The sequence below is a fragment of the Mus pahari genome, chromosome 1, assembly GCF_900095145.1.
Source record: "Mus pahari chromosome 1, PAHARI_EIJ_v1.1, whole genome shotgun sequence".
NCBI lineage: Eukaryota > Metazoa > Chordata > Mammalia > Rodentia > Muridae > Mus > Mus pahari.
Window position 1 is genome coordinate 134,610,601 of NC_034590.1, and position 18,284 is coordinate 134,628,884.

Sequence of the window (18,284 nt, forward strand, 5' to 3'; positions counted from 1 at the left end):
AGGGAGGGAGGGAGGGAGGGAGGAAGGAAGGAAGGAAGGAAGGAAGGAAGGAAGGAAAGAAGGAAGGAAGGGAGGGAGGGAGGAAGGAAGGGTGTTTTTTTTTAACTTTGGGTAAGGAAAGGAGATTTTTCATAAGCCCATATACTAAATTAATGTAAATTTACAGAGACATTTTTATTTTAAATTAATCAATTGCCTGGTTTCTTACTTTGCTAGTCTACCAAACCATGGGTAACTCCCTTTCTTCCCCTGAGTACTCCCCAGACTGACCCCTACCTAGTGACTGTTTTTCCTCCCGGCAAGCCTGTCCCCCACTCTCCTTTGGTGAACCTGAAAAAGCAACAGTCCTTTAAGACTTTCCACAACCCAAGGCTTGTTAGAAGTTTCAAAGGAAAAGAAGAATTTGCATCCCTAAGAAGTTGAGGTCTGACAGCCATACCATGAGCTGACACCGAAAGACAGTTGGCTTTGAAGAGCAGATGCAGCCTGTGTACTTGGCCAGCTCTCTAAGACATCTTCAAGCATGGCATGATTTAGATCGTACCTTTGAGAAATGACTCATAGCATGAAGACAACATTTTCAAGTTGTCAACCTGCCTCCCAACCCTCTCTAGTAAATCATTTGAATCTCGGGACTTACCCTGTACTGTTCAGGCATGAGATGGGAAACCATCCTTGAGTCTTTGCCCATTACCAAAGTCATGACCAACAGGGTGGGGAGAGGCCTAGGAGCAGCAGACAGAATAAGAATGATTCTGGTGTCATTTTTTGAATTCCAATTTGGAAAGATCTAAAGTGAAGGAAGACTCCTCCAGAAAGCTGTTGTCACTGAGAGGGTGAGCATGCAAGATGCCACCCAGTCTCTCTCTCTGTCTCCTTCCCAGCAGGTGAAGGTAAAACACAGATCCAGCCCAGCCAGTTCCTTCACCACACCCAGACACATACACACACACACACACACACACACACACACACACACACACACACACACTAGGTCAACAACCCTGAACACTCTACACAGGGGTCTCTGACCAATCGCCATTGGTAATTAGAAAATAAAAGTAGTGGACGAGTGCTGATGAACAGTTGGACTTTGAGAGGTAGGCGGGACCTGAGGAGGTGGTCCGTGACACCTGACTTTAGAGCATAAAGTGAGGTACAGAAAATTATCCAGGGTCACATGGGGTCGAGCTAACAGAGCCTAGCCCACTGCTGTTTGTCCTGGAGACTCATGTCTCTGGCCTTTCCTGGCAGGAATACCTGCAAGCTCCTTTTCTGTCCAATAATGGCGTCCTGTGCTAAGCAAGCCAGAGGCTTCACCATTGACATGACCAGAGCACAGCAAGTCAAGGCATAAACCTCATCACACACCAGGGCTGCCATTCCTTTTAGCCTACCCAGGACACAGTTACCTCAGGAGGCCTAACTTACATCCAATTTCGTTTGTAGACTCTAATTCTTCCTTCCTAAGATGGTTCCATTCTTCTACCAAGAAACACAGAGGTACAGAAACAGATACTGATGGCCTTGCAGGCAGACCTCAGACCTGTTTATGTCAATGTCCCTTCTTCGTGATGTTACAAACAAGAGCAGCCTCTCTCCAGTCCTTCTGGAGAGAGCTCCCTGTATCCTTTGATCTCCCTGTATCACCTCACCAGGACAGGGAGTCAGTGCTGGTGAGGCGAGGAATCCTCATCGGCTTCTGTTAGGTGGGCATTATTGCCTTGCTGTCAAACAGAACAGCAAGCCATTCCCTTTGCCCCATAGAACCCAGAGCGAAATAAAATAAAATAAAATAACTTTCTTCTGTCTCAAATCAGGGAATGCTTCTGACATGGGAAAGTTTACTGCCTTCCTTGGTAATATAATATGCATCAACAATTGCCCTTCATGAAGTAAAGTTTCTGTTTAAAAATGCCCTATCTGCTCTTAAATTTCTATTTCTTTAAATTTTACTATTAGCACTTTTCTCACAGTCCTTATAATTTAAAGACTCATCAAATTCATAAGTAATACCACTCAGCATTGACTTCAAGACAATGCCAGTGTGTCATTCATAGAATTTAAATGGGTGCTCACACCTGAGTTTCTCACAGTAACGTACATAAGCATTACAGACTGCAGAAAGGACAGAGGAAATCAAAGACCTTTTTTTCAGAGAACAATTAAGCTAATGAAATGAATTTCAGAATGAGATAAGGTGAACCAACATCAAGATCTGGTTCACTTTAGATCCCGACACGAACTTGAGGCCCTAGCAACTGGAGCTGACGAATCCAGTGGACACATGGACAGCAGAGGGATGTAAGACCCAGCAGTGAAATCTTATGCTCAAACCAGTTCTTACAAAGCTGTTCCCCCACACCTCCCCACCAAGAACTGCCACTGAATTCCAGATACAGTGGCCCATGCATGTTTTTCAGTGAGCTGGGTCTATCCCAACCAGAGGTAATAAAGAGGGGACCTACTTAATTCTGTTACTGAGAACATAACGCAATAAGCCCAGGCATGGGCTGGATCCCAACCACATCAATAATTTCATTGTTAAACTGATATGTATTTCAAGAACAGAAATTCCAGGAACCAACCACATCCCACATACTATAAAAGGCATAGAAAAATATAAAGATTAAAAATATTCAGGAAGTATCTAAAACTATAGGTTTAATGAAACCTCCTTTAACCAATTAGATTAGTTTCCCACCAACAGAGATCCTCATATCACACTCTGGAGGTCCCTAGGTAGACTGCCATTGTCACCTGAGCCTTAAGTAGGAAAAGAGGTTCTACAAATTCAGGCTTTCATCAAAAGTCACCCAGAGATGGTAATGAGGCACATAAAGGCCCAACACACTGAGGTAGGCAGGATACAGTCCATACCTCTACATGGTCACCAAATCCCCCCCCCCCCCAGTGTGTGTGACACAGGCCATCCCTGGCAGAGGATGCTGACCTGCAACTGAATTCAGCCAGACAGTAAGAGCTGCCAGCCATCTATGCCTTCTGGAATTCACTGTGCATTACTTCTTCCTTGACTTAAGAGAGCAAAGAGTTTCTTTGGGCTCAAAGAGTCTTCTTTCGAACTATCCATGAGAACAAGTCTCTATGTTCCACCCCTGGAACTGGCACTCAGATAGATAGATAGATAGATAGATAGATAGATAGATAGATAGATAGATAGATAGATAGATAGATAGAGATAGCACACTTTTGGGTCTTTAAGAGATGCCACTCTCTGACTAGAGTTGTGTTAAAATGCTTACCTAGCTGAGTGGTGGTGGCCCCACACCTTTAATCCCAGCAGTCTCAAGGCAGAGGCAAGTGGATCTTATGAGTTCAAGGCCAGCCTGGTCTACAGAATCAGTTCTAGGACAGCCAAGACTTCTCGGAGAAACCATATCTGGAGGAAAAAAAAACATTATTAACTAATAATTAATTAACTACAATGCTTATCTAGTATGTACAAAGCCCTAGGTTCCATCCTGGCACTGTGCCCTCCTCCCGACAATACCAAGCTGCCTTGAAACAAAAGGTGACAAAATCACACAAATTTTGTGTAGGTTTTTTTGTTCCAACGTTAACATTTCTTCTGTTACACACACACACACACACACACACACACACACACACACACAAGCACAAGGGACATGCACACAGCTCCATTCTGACGCTATGAAATCCCGCCCCTGCTTCCTACTTTGGGGAGTCGGAGAGCACCGGTGTATGTGACCAGCTAGCAGAGGTCTTGTACTGCAGCAGACCTGATCTCTAAGTGGTCCCCGCCTAGGTAGTGACATTCATCTTCTGAGAGGAGTCTTCCTTTTGTGAGTGGGGAGAAAACAAAAAGCCTGCCTTCTGGGAAAGGGACAGAGAGGGCCCAGGAGCATCAGGGGACCCTGCATCTAGCAGCTGGGAATGATGTAGCCCTTGCCTTGTCTAGCCTGTGTTTCTCTCTGCTACACTGGTGTTTTTTTCTCCCCAGCTGAAGACTTGAATAAATAATTTGATTTTCTGTTATTGCCGGCGATTACCGCATCTTCTTATTTAACTTATGTCTTCTTTCCAAGCGAGAGTATCCAGGTTTCGGTTGGATCTATTTTAAGGTGAATTAATTAACCAGCATAATAATACATTCATGTTTCTTTTTTCAATATATTTTTACTCTTAAATAGTTACAGAACACATGCCAATGAACCCCTAGTAAACCACACCATCTTTTTGGGTTTGTCTGTTGTTCCCTTCCTCCCTCACAGGGAAACCTGCCCCCGGACTACAGAATCAGCCTGATAGACATTGGCCTGGTGATCGAGTACCTGATGGGCGGGGCTTACCGCTGCAACTACACGCGCAAGCGCTTTCGGACCCTCTACCACAATCTCTTTGGCCCCAAAAGGGTGAGCTTCTGGCTTGTTCTTAGGCTGTTCGGGGAAGACTAGGAAGGAGAGAGATATAACCCCTTGCCTCCAAGGGGAAAACGAGTTGAAATACAGAAAATGCACCTCTCCTCCTTGTCCTTCCAAACTATCGAAATTTGTTATTCAATTTTAAATACTGGCCAAACAAATTCTACCCTGTTTTCCTTAAGATGACAGTCACACTTTCATCATCCTAAAAAATGCCTGTCTAGTGTTGCTGTCTAAGTAACCACGGTCTCTCTGCTAGTCTTTCCTTCAAATAAAAATGATCTTCCATTTTGGGGATTGGGGGAAGGGGGTTGTTTTGCATTTTTATGCCTGCAATTCAATTCCAGGAAAAAAAAAATCTGTGCTTTTTTTCTGGAGCATCATTTGGTCCGTCTATGGCAAAAGTGGTCGAAGCGGGACAGCTTCGTCTTATATCCCACAAGATGGTAATTGGGCATGTTTAGAACACGTACGTCCTCATGGGTCAATTTAGCCAATGGTTACATTGATTACATCTTGAGGAGACTCTTAAGTGAAGCAGTTTAGGGTTTGTTATTATGTTACTTGGTTGGTTCCTTTTGTGCCTAGCAGTGGGATCCAAGGGCAGCATTCAAGCATCTCCATCCCATTATTCCTGTGGAGTTGAGGCGCCCACAGTTTTGGGCCTCAGGTGCTTTCATAAACAGGGTGGAATCTCAAAGGTGTGTTGTTTCTATAAACATAGCTTGGGCTTTACTCTCTGACCCAGGCTAGGGGACGCTGAGATGACATCCTAAGAGTTGCTGTCTCTGCTGGTAATGGGCATAATACCGTTTTTTTTTCTCTTTTAAATAATTTACATGATTTTCTTAATATTGGGGTATTGTGATTTTCCCTTTATTTTGTGTAGTTTATGTTTTCTGATTTTTTTTTTATTTTTAGCAATGTTTTTCACTAATGAAAAGCATTTTGTGATCTATTAGAAAACCAAGAGAGAGGTTTTTTAAAAAGTTGGAATGAAGACAAAAAAAAAAAAAAAATGTAGACGTCCTCATTTCAGAAGCCAAAAGAGAAAAGGAAGACCAGCTCCAGGCTATTCCAACGTACATAATCGAATCACACTCGCAGGAACTGTCTGTCCGCTCGCAATTCTGATAATTCTGATAATTCTTATGTCCTCAGTAGCATCCAAAATGACACCCACTGTTGTGTTGCACTTAGATACACAGATCCCGGCCCACAGGCTGTAATTTTCTTCTCCCCTTCATCAATACAAAGCAAGCTCTATTCCCAAGTGGCCTTCAGTTGTGCCCATTTCACACACTCCCAGCATGGCCAGGGAAGTCGCTTCCTGTGTACCGTACCATTGAGTCACTTTTGCCACCGTCAGCACCTGCACTGGCTCATGAACCCTTGCTCTACCGCGCAGGACCGGAAGACAGCTAGAGCAAGCATTTAAACAAACCTTTAGAATCATACCCCCAAGTCTCCAGATAATAGAGGTTTTCCAGAGGTTTGAGAAATATCTGGTTTGATCTGTTGATTGTTTCATTCTTCATCTGTCTTCTCTGCTCACACTGCTGTGACAAGACACCATGGGCTAAGGGGCATAAACAGCATCAGTGTGTTTCTCGTGGCTCTAAGTCCAACCACAGGTTCCAACAGATTGAGGATATGTAAAGGGCCTGTTTTCTGCTTGACAGATGGCCCTTTCTGGCTGTGTCTTCATACAGGAAAAGGCAAATAAGCTTCCATTAGTCTTCTTGTTAAAGACACAAATTTCTTACACGAGGTGTCTTTTGTAATGAACTAACACTATCCCCAAAATCTCCGCCCCAATACCAATCCCTTGTCAACTAGAATTTCATCACACGATGGGCATGGGGAGGAAAAGATTCAGACCATAATATTCACTCAAGTGCTGAATGTCCTGGAGGTGCCAATCAAGCAGGATGGTTATAGGAAAGGGAGAGAGGGTTTGGTCCACAAAAGTCATTATAAGCCTTCAATTATAGCTCTTTAGTTTTCTAATCCTCTGTGCTTCACCAAAATTGCAGCAACCTCAACTCTCCTAGAATTTCTAAAAACATGTTCCTTTCATTGTGTTTACTTAGTGACATAAAAATTAATGCTGTATGGTACAGTAGAGTTCTTATATTATTTATTTGCATTATAGTAGCATTCGTTTCTTACCTCAATGAAAACAAGATCTAACTTTGTTCACAACATTTTTTTAAACAGCCCAAAGCCTTGAAACTGCTGGGAATGGAGGTTAGTGTTTGCTCAAATTATCAGCGTCGATTATTCTTTCTCACATATTTAAAAGATATGAGTTCATTTTAATAATAAGGCTTTAGTGCATGAATCTAAAATGAGGAAATAGAGATTTTTCCAAGTGCCATGGTGGCAGCTCACAGTAGCTTTTAAAATTCCACACTGAATTTATGTGAGCATTGGGGGAAAAAAAAAAAAAAAGAAGTAAATCCTGTTGTAAAGACTTACTTGAAAACCAAGTGTATAAACTCCACAGGCAAAATCAATTCTAGATCTTTACAATGGCAGCAGAGCAAAAGAGGGCCACAGAAGCGTCTAATAGGGATGCAGGGTGTGAGCGTTTGTGTTCCCATCTTTGGCTCATTGTTTATTGTTGTTCTGTGAAAACACAAGTATAGATTATCCTTGCTTTCTTCAGAAAATAAATATTAAACATGCCAGGGCTGTCCATCATGGGATAGAGACAACCACACCTGTGGAAGGCGAAATGGACAGAAGTAAACAAACCTCCCCAAAAAAGGAAAGAAAGAAAATGGCCTTTGAAAATATTTTTTTGGAATTTTAAAGACAAAACTCTCATTATGCAGCCCATGCTGGCCTCGACCCCACCATCCTCCTGTTGCTTAGAAAATGTCTCTTGTTTTTGTTTTGTTTTGTTTTGTTTTTTTTTCAGTATAGTGTAAACTGACATGTCCATAGCTGAGTACGCATTTGCTAAGTCTTAATTAGCCCCTGAAGGAGCTTGTGAGTCTCTTTAGGATCAATGCTGGGCTGGTTCATTTCAGTGTGGTTCTAGCCCATGGAAGGTATGCGTAGCGTGGGTCACGCATTAGTCTGATTCACTTCCGACTCAGCCTGTATTTGTCTCTCTACGGCTGCAGGATGATATTCCCTTGAGGAGAGGAAGGAAGACAACCAAGAAGCGTGAGGAAGAGGTGGACATAGACTTGGATGACCCTGAGATCAACCACTTCCCATTCCCCTTCCATGAGCTGATGGTGTGGGCTGTCCTCATGAAGAGACAGAAGATGGCCCTGTTCTTCTGGCAACACGGAGAGGAGGCCATGGCCAAAGCCCTGGTGGCCTGCAAGCTCTGCAAGGCCATGGCTCACGAGGCTTCTGAGAATGACATGGTCGATGACATTTCCCAGGAACTGAACCACAACTCCAGGTTGGCCAGCCAGCACATGAGGAGGGTCGGGGTAGAGGGAATAGTAGACTCCAAATTCGAGAAGCTCTGGGCTTCATAAAACTTCATACTGTAACGGAGTCACCTCACTAGGACATACAGAGGGTGGGCATGAGTAATTTACCCTTATGGTGCACAGTGCTGCCTAGAGGTGTAGAGACGTTACACAGACTTGGTTCATCCTCTCCTGTGCCCCCGTGCAACAGGTCACATCACCATGCATTTCATCCCACTGAGGAAATCATCTCAGAAAGTTTAGGTAACTTGGCCAAGATCATACATGGTTGGCAAGAACTGGGTTTGAACTTGAGGCCTGCCTTATTTAAGAAGACACACTACACCTAGTCATTGGTGGATTGTTCTGCCTCTTCCTTGACACGCACTGAATTGGGGGCCTTGAGTCCAGCTTTAACTGACATCTTCAGTTCTGGACATGATATCTGTCACAGAGAGAATGCTTAAAGGATGTTGGCTGGGTAGGTTTATGAGTAGACTAGACCTTACACAAAACAGCTACTCCACACAGCAAGCTGCCTTCTATAATTGAACAGTGGAGCCCCATCTCTGTTCATGGCAGTCTCCCTCCACGTTGGCCTTACAGTGTCTCCTAAACATTGTCTTTCAGGGACTTTGGCCAGCTGGCTGTGGAGCTCCTGGACCAGTCCTACAAACAGGATGAGCAGCTGGCCATGAAACTGCTGACATATGAGTTGAAGAACTGGAGTAATGCCACATGCCTGCAGCTGGCTGTGGCTGCCAAGCACCGTGACTTCATTGCACACACTTGCAGCCAGATGTTACTTACTGACATGTGGATGGGACGACTCCGGATGAGAAAGAACTCAGGCCTCAAGGTCAGCATACCCAGAAAGGATCTGTTACCATAGAATCCAAGGGTTGGTTGTAGTTTTCCAAGGAAATTTGTGGAGGGTCTAGGGGTTGTCTTATGTTGGAAGGTGGCATTAACCTACCGCTATTCACTAGGATCTCCCTAGAGATGTGATTTTCATTTAGAGTCATGACATCTGTCACATGCAAGAAAGCAAGCTACATATGCTCTAGTCATTGACTGATTGATTATTCTGTCTGTATCTGCACATGCCTTGGATTGGGAGTCTTGAGGGCTGATCTCAGGCCTACCTCAACAAACTCTTCTCTCAGACTCCAAAATGCAGAGAACGCACAGATCCCATAGGGGCCACCATATGCTCTGACCTACCACAGGACTCTCACCTAAGCCATCCTTCAGTGCCCTAGAAGGTCTGGTCCCACCCAGGCTGGCTTTGCATCGTGTCATATCACAGAGGCTTGGGCTCTATAGTATGTGTTTGCGGTATTTAAAATAAAGTTGAGATAGATTCGTTTATAAAGACTTTATTCACTTTTTCCAAAAATGAAACAAAAACATTTCAAAAAATGTTTGGAAATCAAACCCAGAACCACCACATATGGCAGTGAGCTGCCTCCCTAGTCTCTGCTCTGTTCTCAGATGAAGAAACAAAAATCACAGACCAGTTTGCACAACCTAAGCCCAGAATGAAAAATCAGTTAAGGAGAAACAAGAGGAACGCACCTACTCAATTGTTTGTAGTAGTTGCCTCGGGTATTGAAGAGGTGGTGGAGGGACTTGTTCTTAAGAATGAAAAGTTGGGTTGTAGACTTTGCCACATTTGTTTGTAGTCTCTCAGAGGAGCTCGGGGCCCCACACAAGCCAGGCACGTTCTCTACCTTTGACCTACACACTCAGCCCAGTCTTTGCTTTTTCTAATCCTTTCTTAATGATTTTTCAAGGAAGACATTAAAATGAAAGGATTAAAGGGGGAAATGGATATAAGTGATCGAGAGAAAATGGAAGAGTGTCGGTTTCCTTTCATTTCTATGACGGCAGCTTTTAGTTAAGATAACAACATGGTGCTTTAACATTCACAGAGTATGTATAACTACTAGAGTCAAGCAAACTGGCATATTCATCATCTTGCAGTTACCCATTTTGTGCATGTCGTAAGATTGACTAAAATATACTCCCTTAACCAATTGTTAGTATGTAGTATGATGCCGTGACCATGTTCTTGATATGCATAAGCCATCTTGACATACTTATCCCATAATTCTGCATCCTACCCTCTTTGACTGCACTTTTACTGGATCAACACTGTCCACCATACTCTACCTTTCTTGTGGGCTCTTGGCCCAAGGTTACACAAAGGTTTCTATGAAGTGGGTCAGTTACTATGTCCCAGAGTCATGTTGCTGGTGGTGACCTAATCTGGCCTCAGGTGGAGAGCCGAGCCATTTCTCAGCTCTGAGTACATTACACCGTATGAAGATTTCTAGCGTGCCATTTGAGCTTCCCAAAACACCTATAGTTCAGAGTCATTTCTGCCCCCCACCTTTTTTTTTTTTTTAAATCCGCATGAATATTTCAGGGCCTGGCTGTCCCTGTAGGCACATGATATTCACTGACCCTTCAGGATCTAAGTGCCTCCCCTCAGTGCATGTCTTCAAGGAGGCTCATCCTCAGGAACCCTGTGCACTCGGGCCCTTTTAGAATTGAGAGAAGATGAAGCAGTCACTGATCTTTGATAATAGAGGAGAGAACTCTGCCATGAGAAAAGTCTAGACAGGGAGCATCCTGACACTGAGATTCACATGCAGTGTTTACACCTGAAAGCAATGTGATGCCGGTCTTCCTGGGGCTTCTGTGCAAGGAGAACAGCTCTTCTTGATGAATACCGAGATCTCTGGGGCATGGGGGATTCTGCTGTTTATTAGCTAATTCCAGCAGTGTTGTCCCATAGATAAAATGATTTTCTGCATGTGCCTTCAAGGTCGATTTAGAAAGTGTTTCTTTATGGAGCTCATCAGCTAACAGATCAACTCTACTTGATATAGTCACAAATAAATGCCAGTACCTGTGTATGAAGTGATTTTTTTTACAAAGCCAAGTGCTGTTTAATAACTAAATGGAAATCTTATGTTTTTTTCCACCTTGGATAAGCTCCCTTTACTCAGTTTTCCCCAGGAAAAGTAAGAATTAATTGGTTAACATTTATTTGAGCAAAATAAGTAATATGTAGATGGGCCAAAAATATATATATCTTTTTCACATGTGTTTAAATTTCCAAATATCCACATCCCTGTACCGTAAATACAACCCCTGAGCATGTGCATGTGTGTGCACAAACACACACACATAGGCCACATCCCAGCTTTCTGATTCTAAGCAACCACCCTAATCTTGATCCTTTAAATGTGATTATTATTATTATCATTATTATTACTTTAGGTAATTCTGGGAATTCTACTTCCTCCTTCAATTCTCAGCTTGGAGTTCAAGAACAAAGATGACATGCCCTACATGACTCAGGCCCAAGAAATTCATCTCCAAGAGAAGGAGCCGGAGGAGCCAGAGAAGCCCACAAAGGAAAAAGATGAAGAGGACATGGAGCTAACGGTAAGAAAATACTTATGCAGTTTTCCTCCCTGGGGAGAATCCCCCAAGCCAATCAGCTTTTGATATTGCCGGGGTTTGATAATGCTTGAGAGCAGATAAGGGTTCTCTAGCCCTCTGCCCGGTCTGACCTTGTAAGTGTTGAGACTACAGTATCATGAGTCTCCCTTTGTGCACAAACAGTACTTCTCTTGGATCCAACTGTACGGAAAGTCTTTCTGCCAATGGTGCCCAAAAACAGAGCAATGAGATGCAAAGCCAGACAGCCTCGATCCTCCGTGCAAGCATCCGTTTGTAAACATGATGCTATGACTAGCAGTCTTAACACACAAGAATGAAAGGGAAGCCAGGAGCTGCGAGCAGCCAGCTTGACTGAGCTGGGAACATTCTGCTGGTCAGAAGCTAAGCCCGTATCTGTCTTCAGGGTTAAAGTCACAAAACCAGCACTAATTGAATTTTGAGGTTTGTATGGAAAGCTTTTATTAGCTTCCCAGAACAATTGTAGAACACGGATGCTTTGTTCTGCAGAGAGAACAAGACAGCTATGCATGGAACCACTTCCCACAGCCCTCACCCAAGTGACAGGACTGCCACTGGCTTGTGCCCAAGGGCTAAAAATAGCCTGTGCTATTAAAAGGACACATGGGGCTTCATAGCTTGGGAGAGATGCATCAAACAACAACTCTATAAGGACAATTCTGAAGCACCTCAACCTCCCTCGTTGCCCCTGGCTACAGGAGTGATGACCCAGAAGGAGCTATAAGAGGAGAAGATGAAAATTGGTTTGGTTCAGGTGACGGAAAGACTTTGCGTGAGTCTCCTCCCTGGAACAACCATGGGACATGTTCCTCTTCCATATGCACAGCATTTCTTTCCAGAAACTCCTTCCTAGGGATCTGGTAGGAGATATGATCCTTCACTTACTGGATGAACAGCCAATTTTTGTTTCAGCTCCCAGATCTTTGTAAAAATCTATGTAGTCATCTGTTAAAAACAAAAACCTGCCCTGCAATGGCAGCAGAGACTGCCTTCCCTGAAGATCATGTCATAATTTTGATCTCCGAACTCCTCAGATGAAAAATGGTATTTTAATCATGGGTAATGTAGATTCTGAATTCTTGCTGGCTGTTTCAGCAAATAGGTAACGAGTCAAAATCCTGCCCCTTCACCTACTTGCTATGTGACCTTGAACACAATTTCATCTCTTCAAGAGTGGGAGTATAGGTTTGTCTGCCTCATGGGTGGTTATATGGCTTAAAGAGTAAACTACCTGGGCTATAATCATGATGTAAAAATGGATGGATGGATGGATGGATGGATGGATGGATGGATGGATGGATGGATGGATGGATACAGACAGACAGACAGACAGACAGACATAGATGGATACATAGATAGATGGATGCATACATACATACATACACACACACATACATGGATACATAGATGGATGCATAGATAGATAGATCGATAGATGGATGGATGGATAGATGGATAGATACATACATATATACATACATAGATAATGGATGGGTAGATGGATGGAGAGAGATAATATATGGATAGATAGATAGATAGATGATAGATAGATAGATAGATAGATAGATAGATAGATAGATAGATAGATAGATAATGAATGGCTAGATGGATAGATAGATAATGGATGAACAGATAGATAGATAGATAGATAGATAGATAGATAGATAGATAGATAGATAGATAATGGATGAATGTCTAGATAGAATAGATAGATAGATAGATAGATAGATAGATAGATAGATAGATAGATAGATAGACAGATAGAAAATGGATGAATGGGTGGGTAGGTGGATAGCTAGATAGACAGACAGACAGACAGATAGACAGACAGACAGATGATAGAGTAACCACTTAGGCACATGGATATAAACTTAGGCTGACAACTATACATTAATACATGTTTGTTTATGGTGTTAAAACAGTGCTATACACTCTATCCACCCCCACTACTCATGAGAACACATCATGCCTGTCAGGTAAACATTTTGTTACCTCACAGATTAGAAAGCAAGGACTCAGAGATTAAATTGCTCACATTTACCCAGCTGGTTAGTTGCAGTGGTGGCATTAGAATCCAGACATACATGCTCCATTAGCTATTGTTATATATTTAACAACCTCTACCAATTGTCAAGGAAGAAAAATATTTCTATTATCAGATGGCCCTGCCTAGTGGATTTGGTTCGCCACAGAGAGCCTCCAAGGGATGCCAGGTGTCCCAGTTCAAGTGAGGTGTGGCTCCCTCACAGGCACGAATCCTGGGAGGAGAGCCCAGAAGCTGAATGGTATGTTCTGTGGCTGGGTACAGAGAAGGGAGCTTCCCTTGTCCTCTAAGAGCTTTAGGGACTTTGATCCTTCATGAAGACACTGTAAAAGATGTCTCCCTAGTCCCAAAGTGCCATGGGCTTGCCAAGGAGTAGATGCCAGCAGTGTTCACTGAGAACCTGAGTAAGAGAGGTGATGGTAAGTAGAAACCTCACAGAGAAGAATAAGGTGGGGACTTGTGGGCTGCAGGCCTCAGGGGGGGGGGTCAACATTGTCCTTGCAAGAGAGCTTCTTTTCACCCCGATGGCAAAGTCTGTTTTTGCTCCTCTGGTGAACACCTCACCCTAGACAGGATGGGGTAAAGCCTTGCTGACAAGCCTGCTCCCTTCAAAGGTCTGATATTTGAGCTTCTAGCAAAATGAAGACATCCTTTCTGAGACTAGGACATCCTTGGTTGCTTCCAAAATGACGCCTAAGAATATCGAGTCACTACCTGGCCCATGTGTGTAGCTCTGGCAGCTTAATTTACATCAAAGGATCTTTCTCCTCATTGACACCTGTCTCACTGCACTGGGCAATCATATATTTGACCCTGCTCAAACCTCTTCATCTACTAGAAAATATTTTTTTTGTTTTCTATTTTAAACTGTTTTTTAATGTTTCTTTTATACATACATGGCCCTGTTAAATTCTGCTTTAAGTAATGTCAAAGGAAAGGTTTGACCATGGGGAAAGAAATCAACAGAATCAGTGAGTTAGGCCGCTAAGGCTGGAGTTGATGAAGCGGCAAGCCTGTGAGAGGCGGGACTTTGCAAGTGTACCCTCCTCTGCACGTGTGTGAGTGATACAGGAAAAAGTAGGATGCAATGCTCCTGTTTCACCTACAAATAAGTGTGCCAGCCTGAAGCTAAGCCTATGACAGTCTCAGCGCATGCTGAGTCCAGGGTTTTGCTAGGAAAGCCACGGCCCCTAGAGTTTTCCCCAAGATGCCACTCCCAGGATATCTAAAAAACAAAACAAAACAAAAAAAAAAAACCTTAAATCATCTTTACTTTCATTCCATCATGTCCCCAAGTGGCACTGTGATACGGGGCATAGAAATAAGCAAGACAGGAAGAGAATAATTGTTACATAAATTATAAATTCTAGGACAAACACCTCATACAGTCAGGGTCTCTCGAGGCCAGAGTTGATGGGACTTTCCTGTGCTTAACCCGTCAGAATATTGATTCAGTTCACTGATGAACGGGATAGCCATGTGAAACCTTCCTAACCATTAGCTCAAGGCACCTTTCTTACCAGGATATACAAATGAATGGGAGTTCCTTCCCCAGAAATACTACTGGATAGATATAAATCACCTTTGAGTATCACACAGTTGAATGGACTGGATAGAACAAAATCATTGACATACTTGGAACAAATATCTGTAGGTGTTGTGTCAGGTGGCTGAAAGCTAAACCATGTAAGTGGCTGTCCTCAACGTCACTGCAAATTGCAATCGCTGCTATAATTAAATCTCCTAACTTGAAACTCGTGTGCCAAATACTGTGTCTTATCCCATAATCCTTGTCAACTCTGAACAGTTATAATGCATTATCCTATTCTCACATGTGAGTCTCAGGTTGGGGAAAGGGGCAGGAGTGTGGCTCAGCAGGTAAGAGAACATGCTGTAAGCTTGAAGATCAGAGTTCAAACCCCAGACCCCTACAAAAAGCCAGCTGTGGTCACATATACCTGTAATCTTGTGCCAGGAAGGGTAGGCAGAGACCTGAAGCTCACTGGGATTTACCAACCACCAGACCAAGTCCAGATTTAGTGAGAGGTCATGCATCCAAGGGGATAGAGGGGAGAGTGATACAGAAGCACACATACCTAATACTCTCCTCTGGCCTCTGCATGTTCATAGGTACACACATGAACATACATCACACGTTCACCACACTGCACAAAATAAGAAACAAACAAAACAAAAAAACAAAATCCAGTTTCCCCACATTGTACAACTAACCTGGTGTTACAACAATATTGAAGGAGTAAAGCTGTACTTTGTCCTGTTGTAGACTCTCATGGCGTGCACACCTTCCTGGTGAGGGACTCTTCAGGCAAGAGTATCCAGGAAGGTCCCAGTTAACTTTAATGACTACCTAGTAGCCCTCCTGAGCACTGTATTAGGTGCCAGATGTGACTGCATAAGAAAGGACCATAGCTCAATGGATAACTAAAGAGAGCAATTCTCAGAGGAGTTAAAAACAACCTCCCCAGGAACCCACACACTCATCTTGGAACTTACTCTCCTCTCTGAGTCATCCAAGACCTAGAAGCCTTCACTATTAGGCTCCCCAGCCATCTCTGTGACATCCTATTGCTTGCTACCCAGACAGGGTGTGTCTTCCTGTTCTTGGATTCTGCTGATTTTGCAGCATTTGATCCCCATCATTCATACGGCTACTGTTGTGATGAACAGCAGAGGCTTCCATGTGTATGAAGATCTCCAGCCGCTCAGAGATGAGGACCATTGCAGATCAGATCGACCTCAAATCCTCCTCCTAGCCCACCTGGTTGCAGAGGAAGGCACTGTACCCAGGAGTCACCGTAAAACTGTCAACAGCAGTAACTCTGATCTTACGGGATTTTAAATGGAGGGACCAATGCCCATGCTTTGATATGGGTAGAGCTATTCCTATCCTAACTAATCCCCAAGCACTCCAGACGGCTTGCTACTTGTATACTTCTGCGCTTTAGATACAAGATGGACTCTGATCCAATGTGTCTTTGACTGGAGAGCCACTAGCACACGTATAGACAGAATTGGAATCTATACCTAACATGTCTCATATACATATATGCAAAGAAAGTAACAGAATTGGGACAGACTCCCGTAGCCTGGCCTTCCCAAACACCGCTTATGATTCCTTTCAGAACTCGACGTGTATTCTACTGCCTACCTTGCTCAGAAGGTCTAGGCTATAAAAGAAAGGAAAGCTCAAGACATATCCCCCAAGACATATCCCCCAAGCCTACCATTTTCAGCAGAGGAAACACACGGTTTATTCTGATAGAGTGCAAACTCACACATGCCTTTATATGTCTGGGGTGTTGGGCTTCTGTTCTTGGGACTTGTGAGCTCTCAGGTGCCATGAGGATCTGTCTACAAAAATGGCCTAAAGAGCCCAGCCATGATGGTCTCTGTTCTCTCCCACTATAGGCAATGCTGGGGCGAAGCAATGGGGAGTCATCTAGAAAGAAAGATGAAGAAGAAGTTCAAAGCAAGCACCGGCTAATCCCCGTGGGACGAAAAATCTATGAATTCTACAACGCCCCCATCGTGAAGTTCTGGTTCTATACTGTAAGCATTTTTCCTTCTCCCTTTCTAAGTCGCTCGCCACGGGAGCAGGTTGTCCCTGGCTCAGGCACCTGTGTGGTTTTCATTGAGCAGCATTTAAGTGTCACATGTGCAGGAATGCAAGCTCTGTGACCATGGTTTTCCAGTAGCTTCCTGAAGTTTGTGGACTTTGGTGGGCCGCTTCCATGGGCTGCCCTTCTCCTTGTCACAGAAGGTAAAGGGACTGACAGAGGTAAGAAGTCACAGAAACAGATGTGAGATGTGTACGGGTTTAGTTCAACATGAAAACGGATGTCTTCTTTCAGAACATTCTCCTTTGTTGAGATCTAGGACAGAGTAGCCATTGCAGGAGTCCATCCTGGGCTTTCTGGGGACCCTTCGGTGGGTCAGGTTGAAGCCCAGTGGAGATGGAGCACCTCTACGGACAGACAGTGTCTGTAAGACACAACTTCCAATCTGTCACACTTTCTCACTCAGACACAACTAAACAGCACGCAGCTCAAAGCAAGCAAACCTCCAGGCCTGGCAAGCATTCTCCAGGATTCACACCCTACATACACTTCCTGCCTGCAAAGCCATGGGCTGTCCCTGAAGTGGCGTCTGATGTAGTAGAAAGAGATATAGCTGGATTTTCTTTCTCCTTTCCAGTGACATTTTCCAGTGGTTCTCAACCTTCCTGGTGCTGCTTCATTAACTGCAGTCTTGCTACTGGTGTGAATTGTGATGTAAAAATCTGGCATTTCCGATGGGGTCCTGACCCACAGGTTAAGAACCTCTGAAGCTTAACGTGAGCTGTTGGCCTAACCGTCTCTAATTCTGTCCAGCCCACTAGAGTGACATAGATAAAGGACAATGTGTCTGTATTTTTAGACTCTCTCACAGCCAGCTGCAGAGCAGTCATTAGAATCAAGGACAGGATAATCTAGGTCCGAGCATGAGAAAGCTCAAACGACCGTGTAAGTTGCTTCCTGTGCAGTCCAGCATGCTGATATTTAACACTGCCTGGAAAGAAAAACTTTACATCCTCAGCACTGGTGATATTTTTGCTAGGATAAATCTTTGTCATGCCGCAGCATCCCCGGTCTGCGCCCACCAGACGCCAGTAGCACACTCTGTCCTTTAAGAAGGACAGACAAAATGTTTCCAAGCATTTGTGGGATTAAAAACTAACACTGATTAAAAGCCATTACTTTGAAGGATGCTCTTAACAGTATGAGAGAATGCAAAAAAAACCTCACATATTACATGTATATTCATTTTTAATAAAATAAAATTTCAAATTCATTGACATTGTGAAATAATCTCCATCATAGAATAACATACATTCATTTACAGTTT

At 43.6% G+C, this 18,284-nt stretch overlaps 1 protein-coding gene across 21 annotated transcripts in view; it reads left to right on the forward strand.

Annotated features, from left to right (window-relative positions):
• The window catches only part of Trpm3 (transient receptor potential cation channel subfamily M member 3), a 508,459-nt gene that overhangs the window by 412,951 nt on the left and 77,224 nt on the right, over window positions 1-18,284 (forward strand). For 9 of the 21 annotated variants that reach the window (XM_029539424.1, XM_029539490.1, XM_021218256.2 and 6 more), the window contains 7 exons: window positions 4,068-4,103; window positions 4,254-4,394; window positions 6,624-6,653; window positions 7,538-7,827; window positions 8,471-8,699; window positions 11,132-11,299; window positions 16,809-16,949. In XM_029539424.1, the coding sequence (XP_029395284.1) occupies window positions 4,068-4,103; window positions 4,254-4,394; window positions 6,624-6,653; window positions 7,538-7,827; window positions 8,471-8,699; window positions 11,132-11,299; window positions 16,809-16,949 (1,035 nt within the window). The remainder of the gene's footprint in view (window positions 1-4,067; window positions 4,104-4,253; window positions 4,395-6,623; window positions 6,654-7,537; window positions 7,828-8,470; window positions 8,700-11,131; window positions 11,300-16,808; window positions 16,950-18,284) is intronic. The other 12 variants (XM_029539435.1, XM_021218277.2, XM_021218326.2 and 9 more) reach the window with 3 other exon arrangements.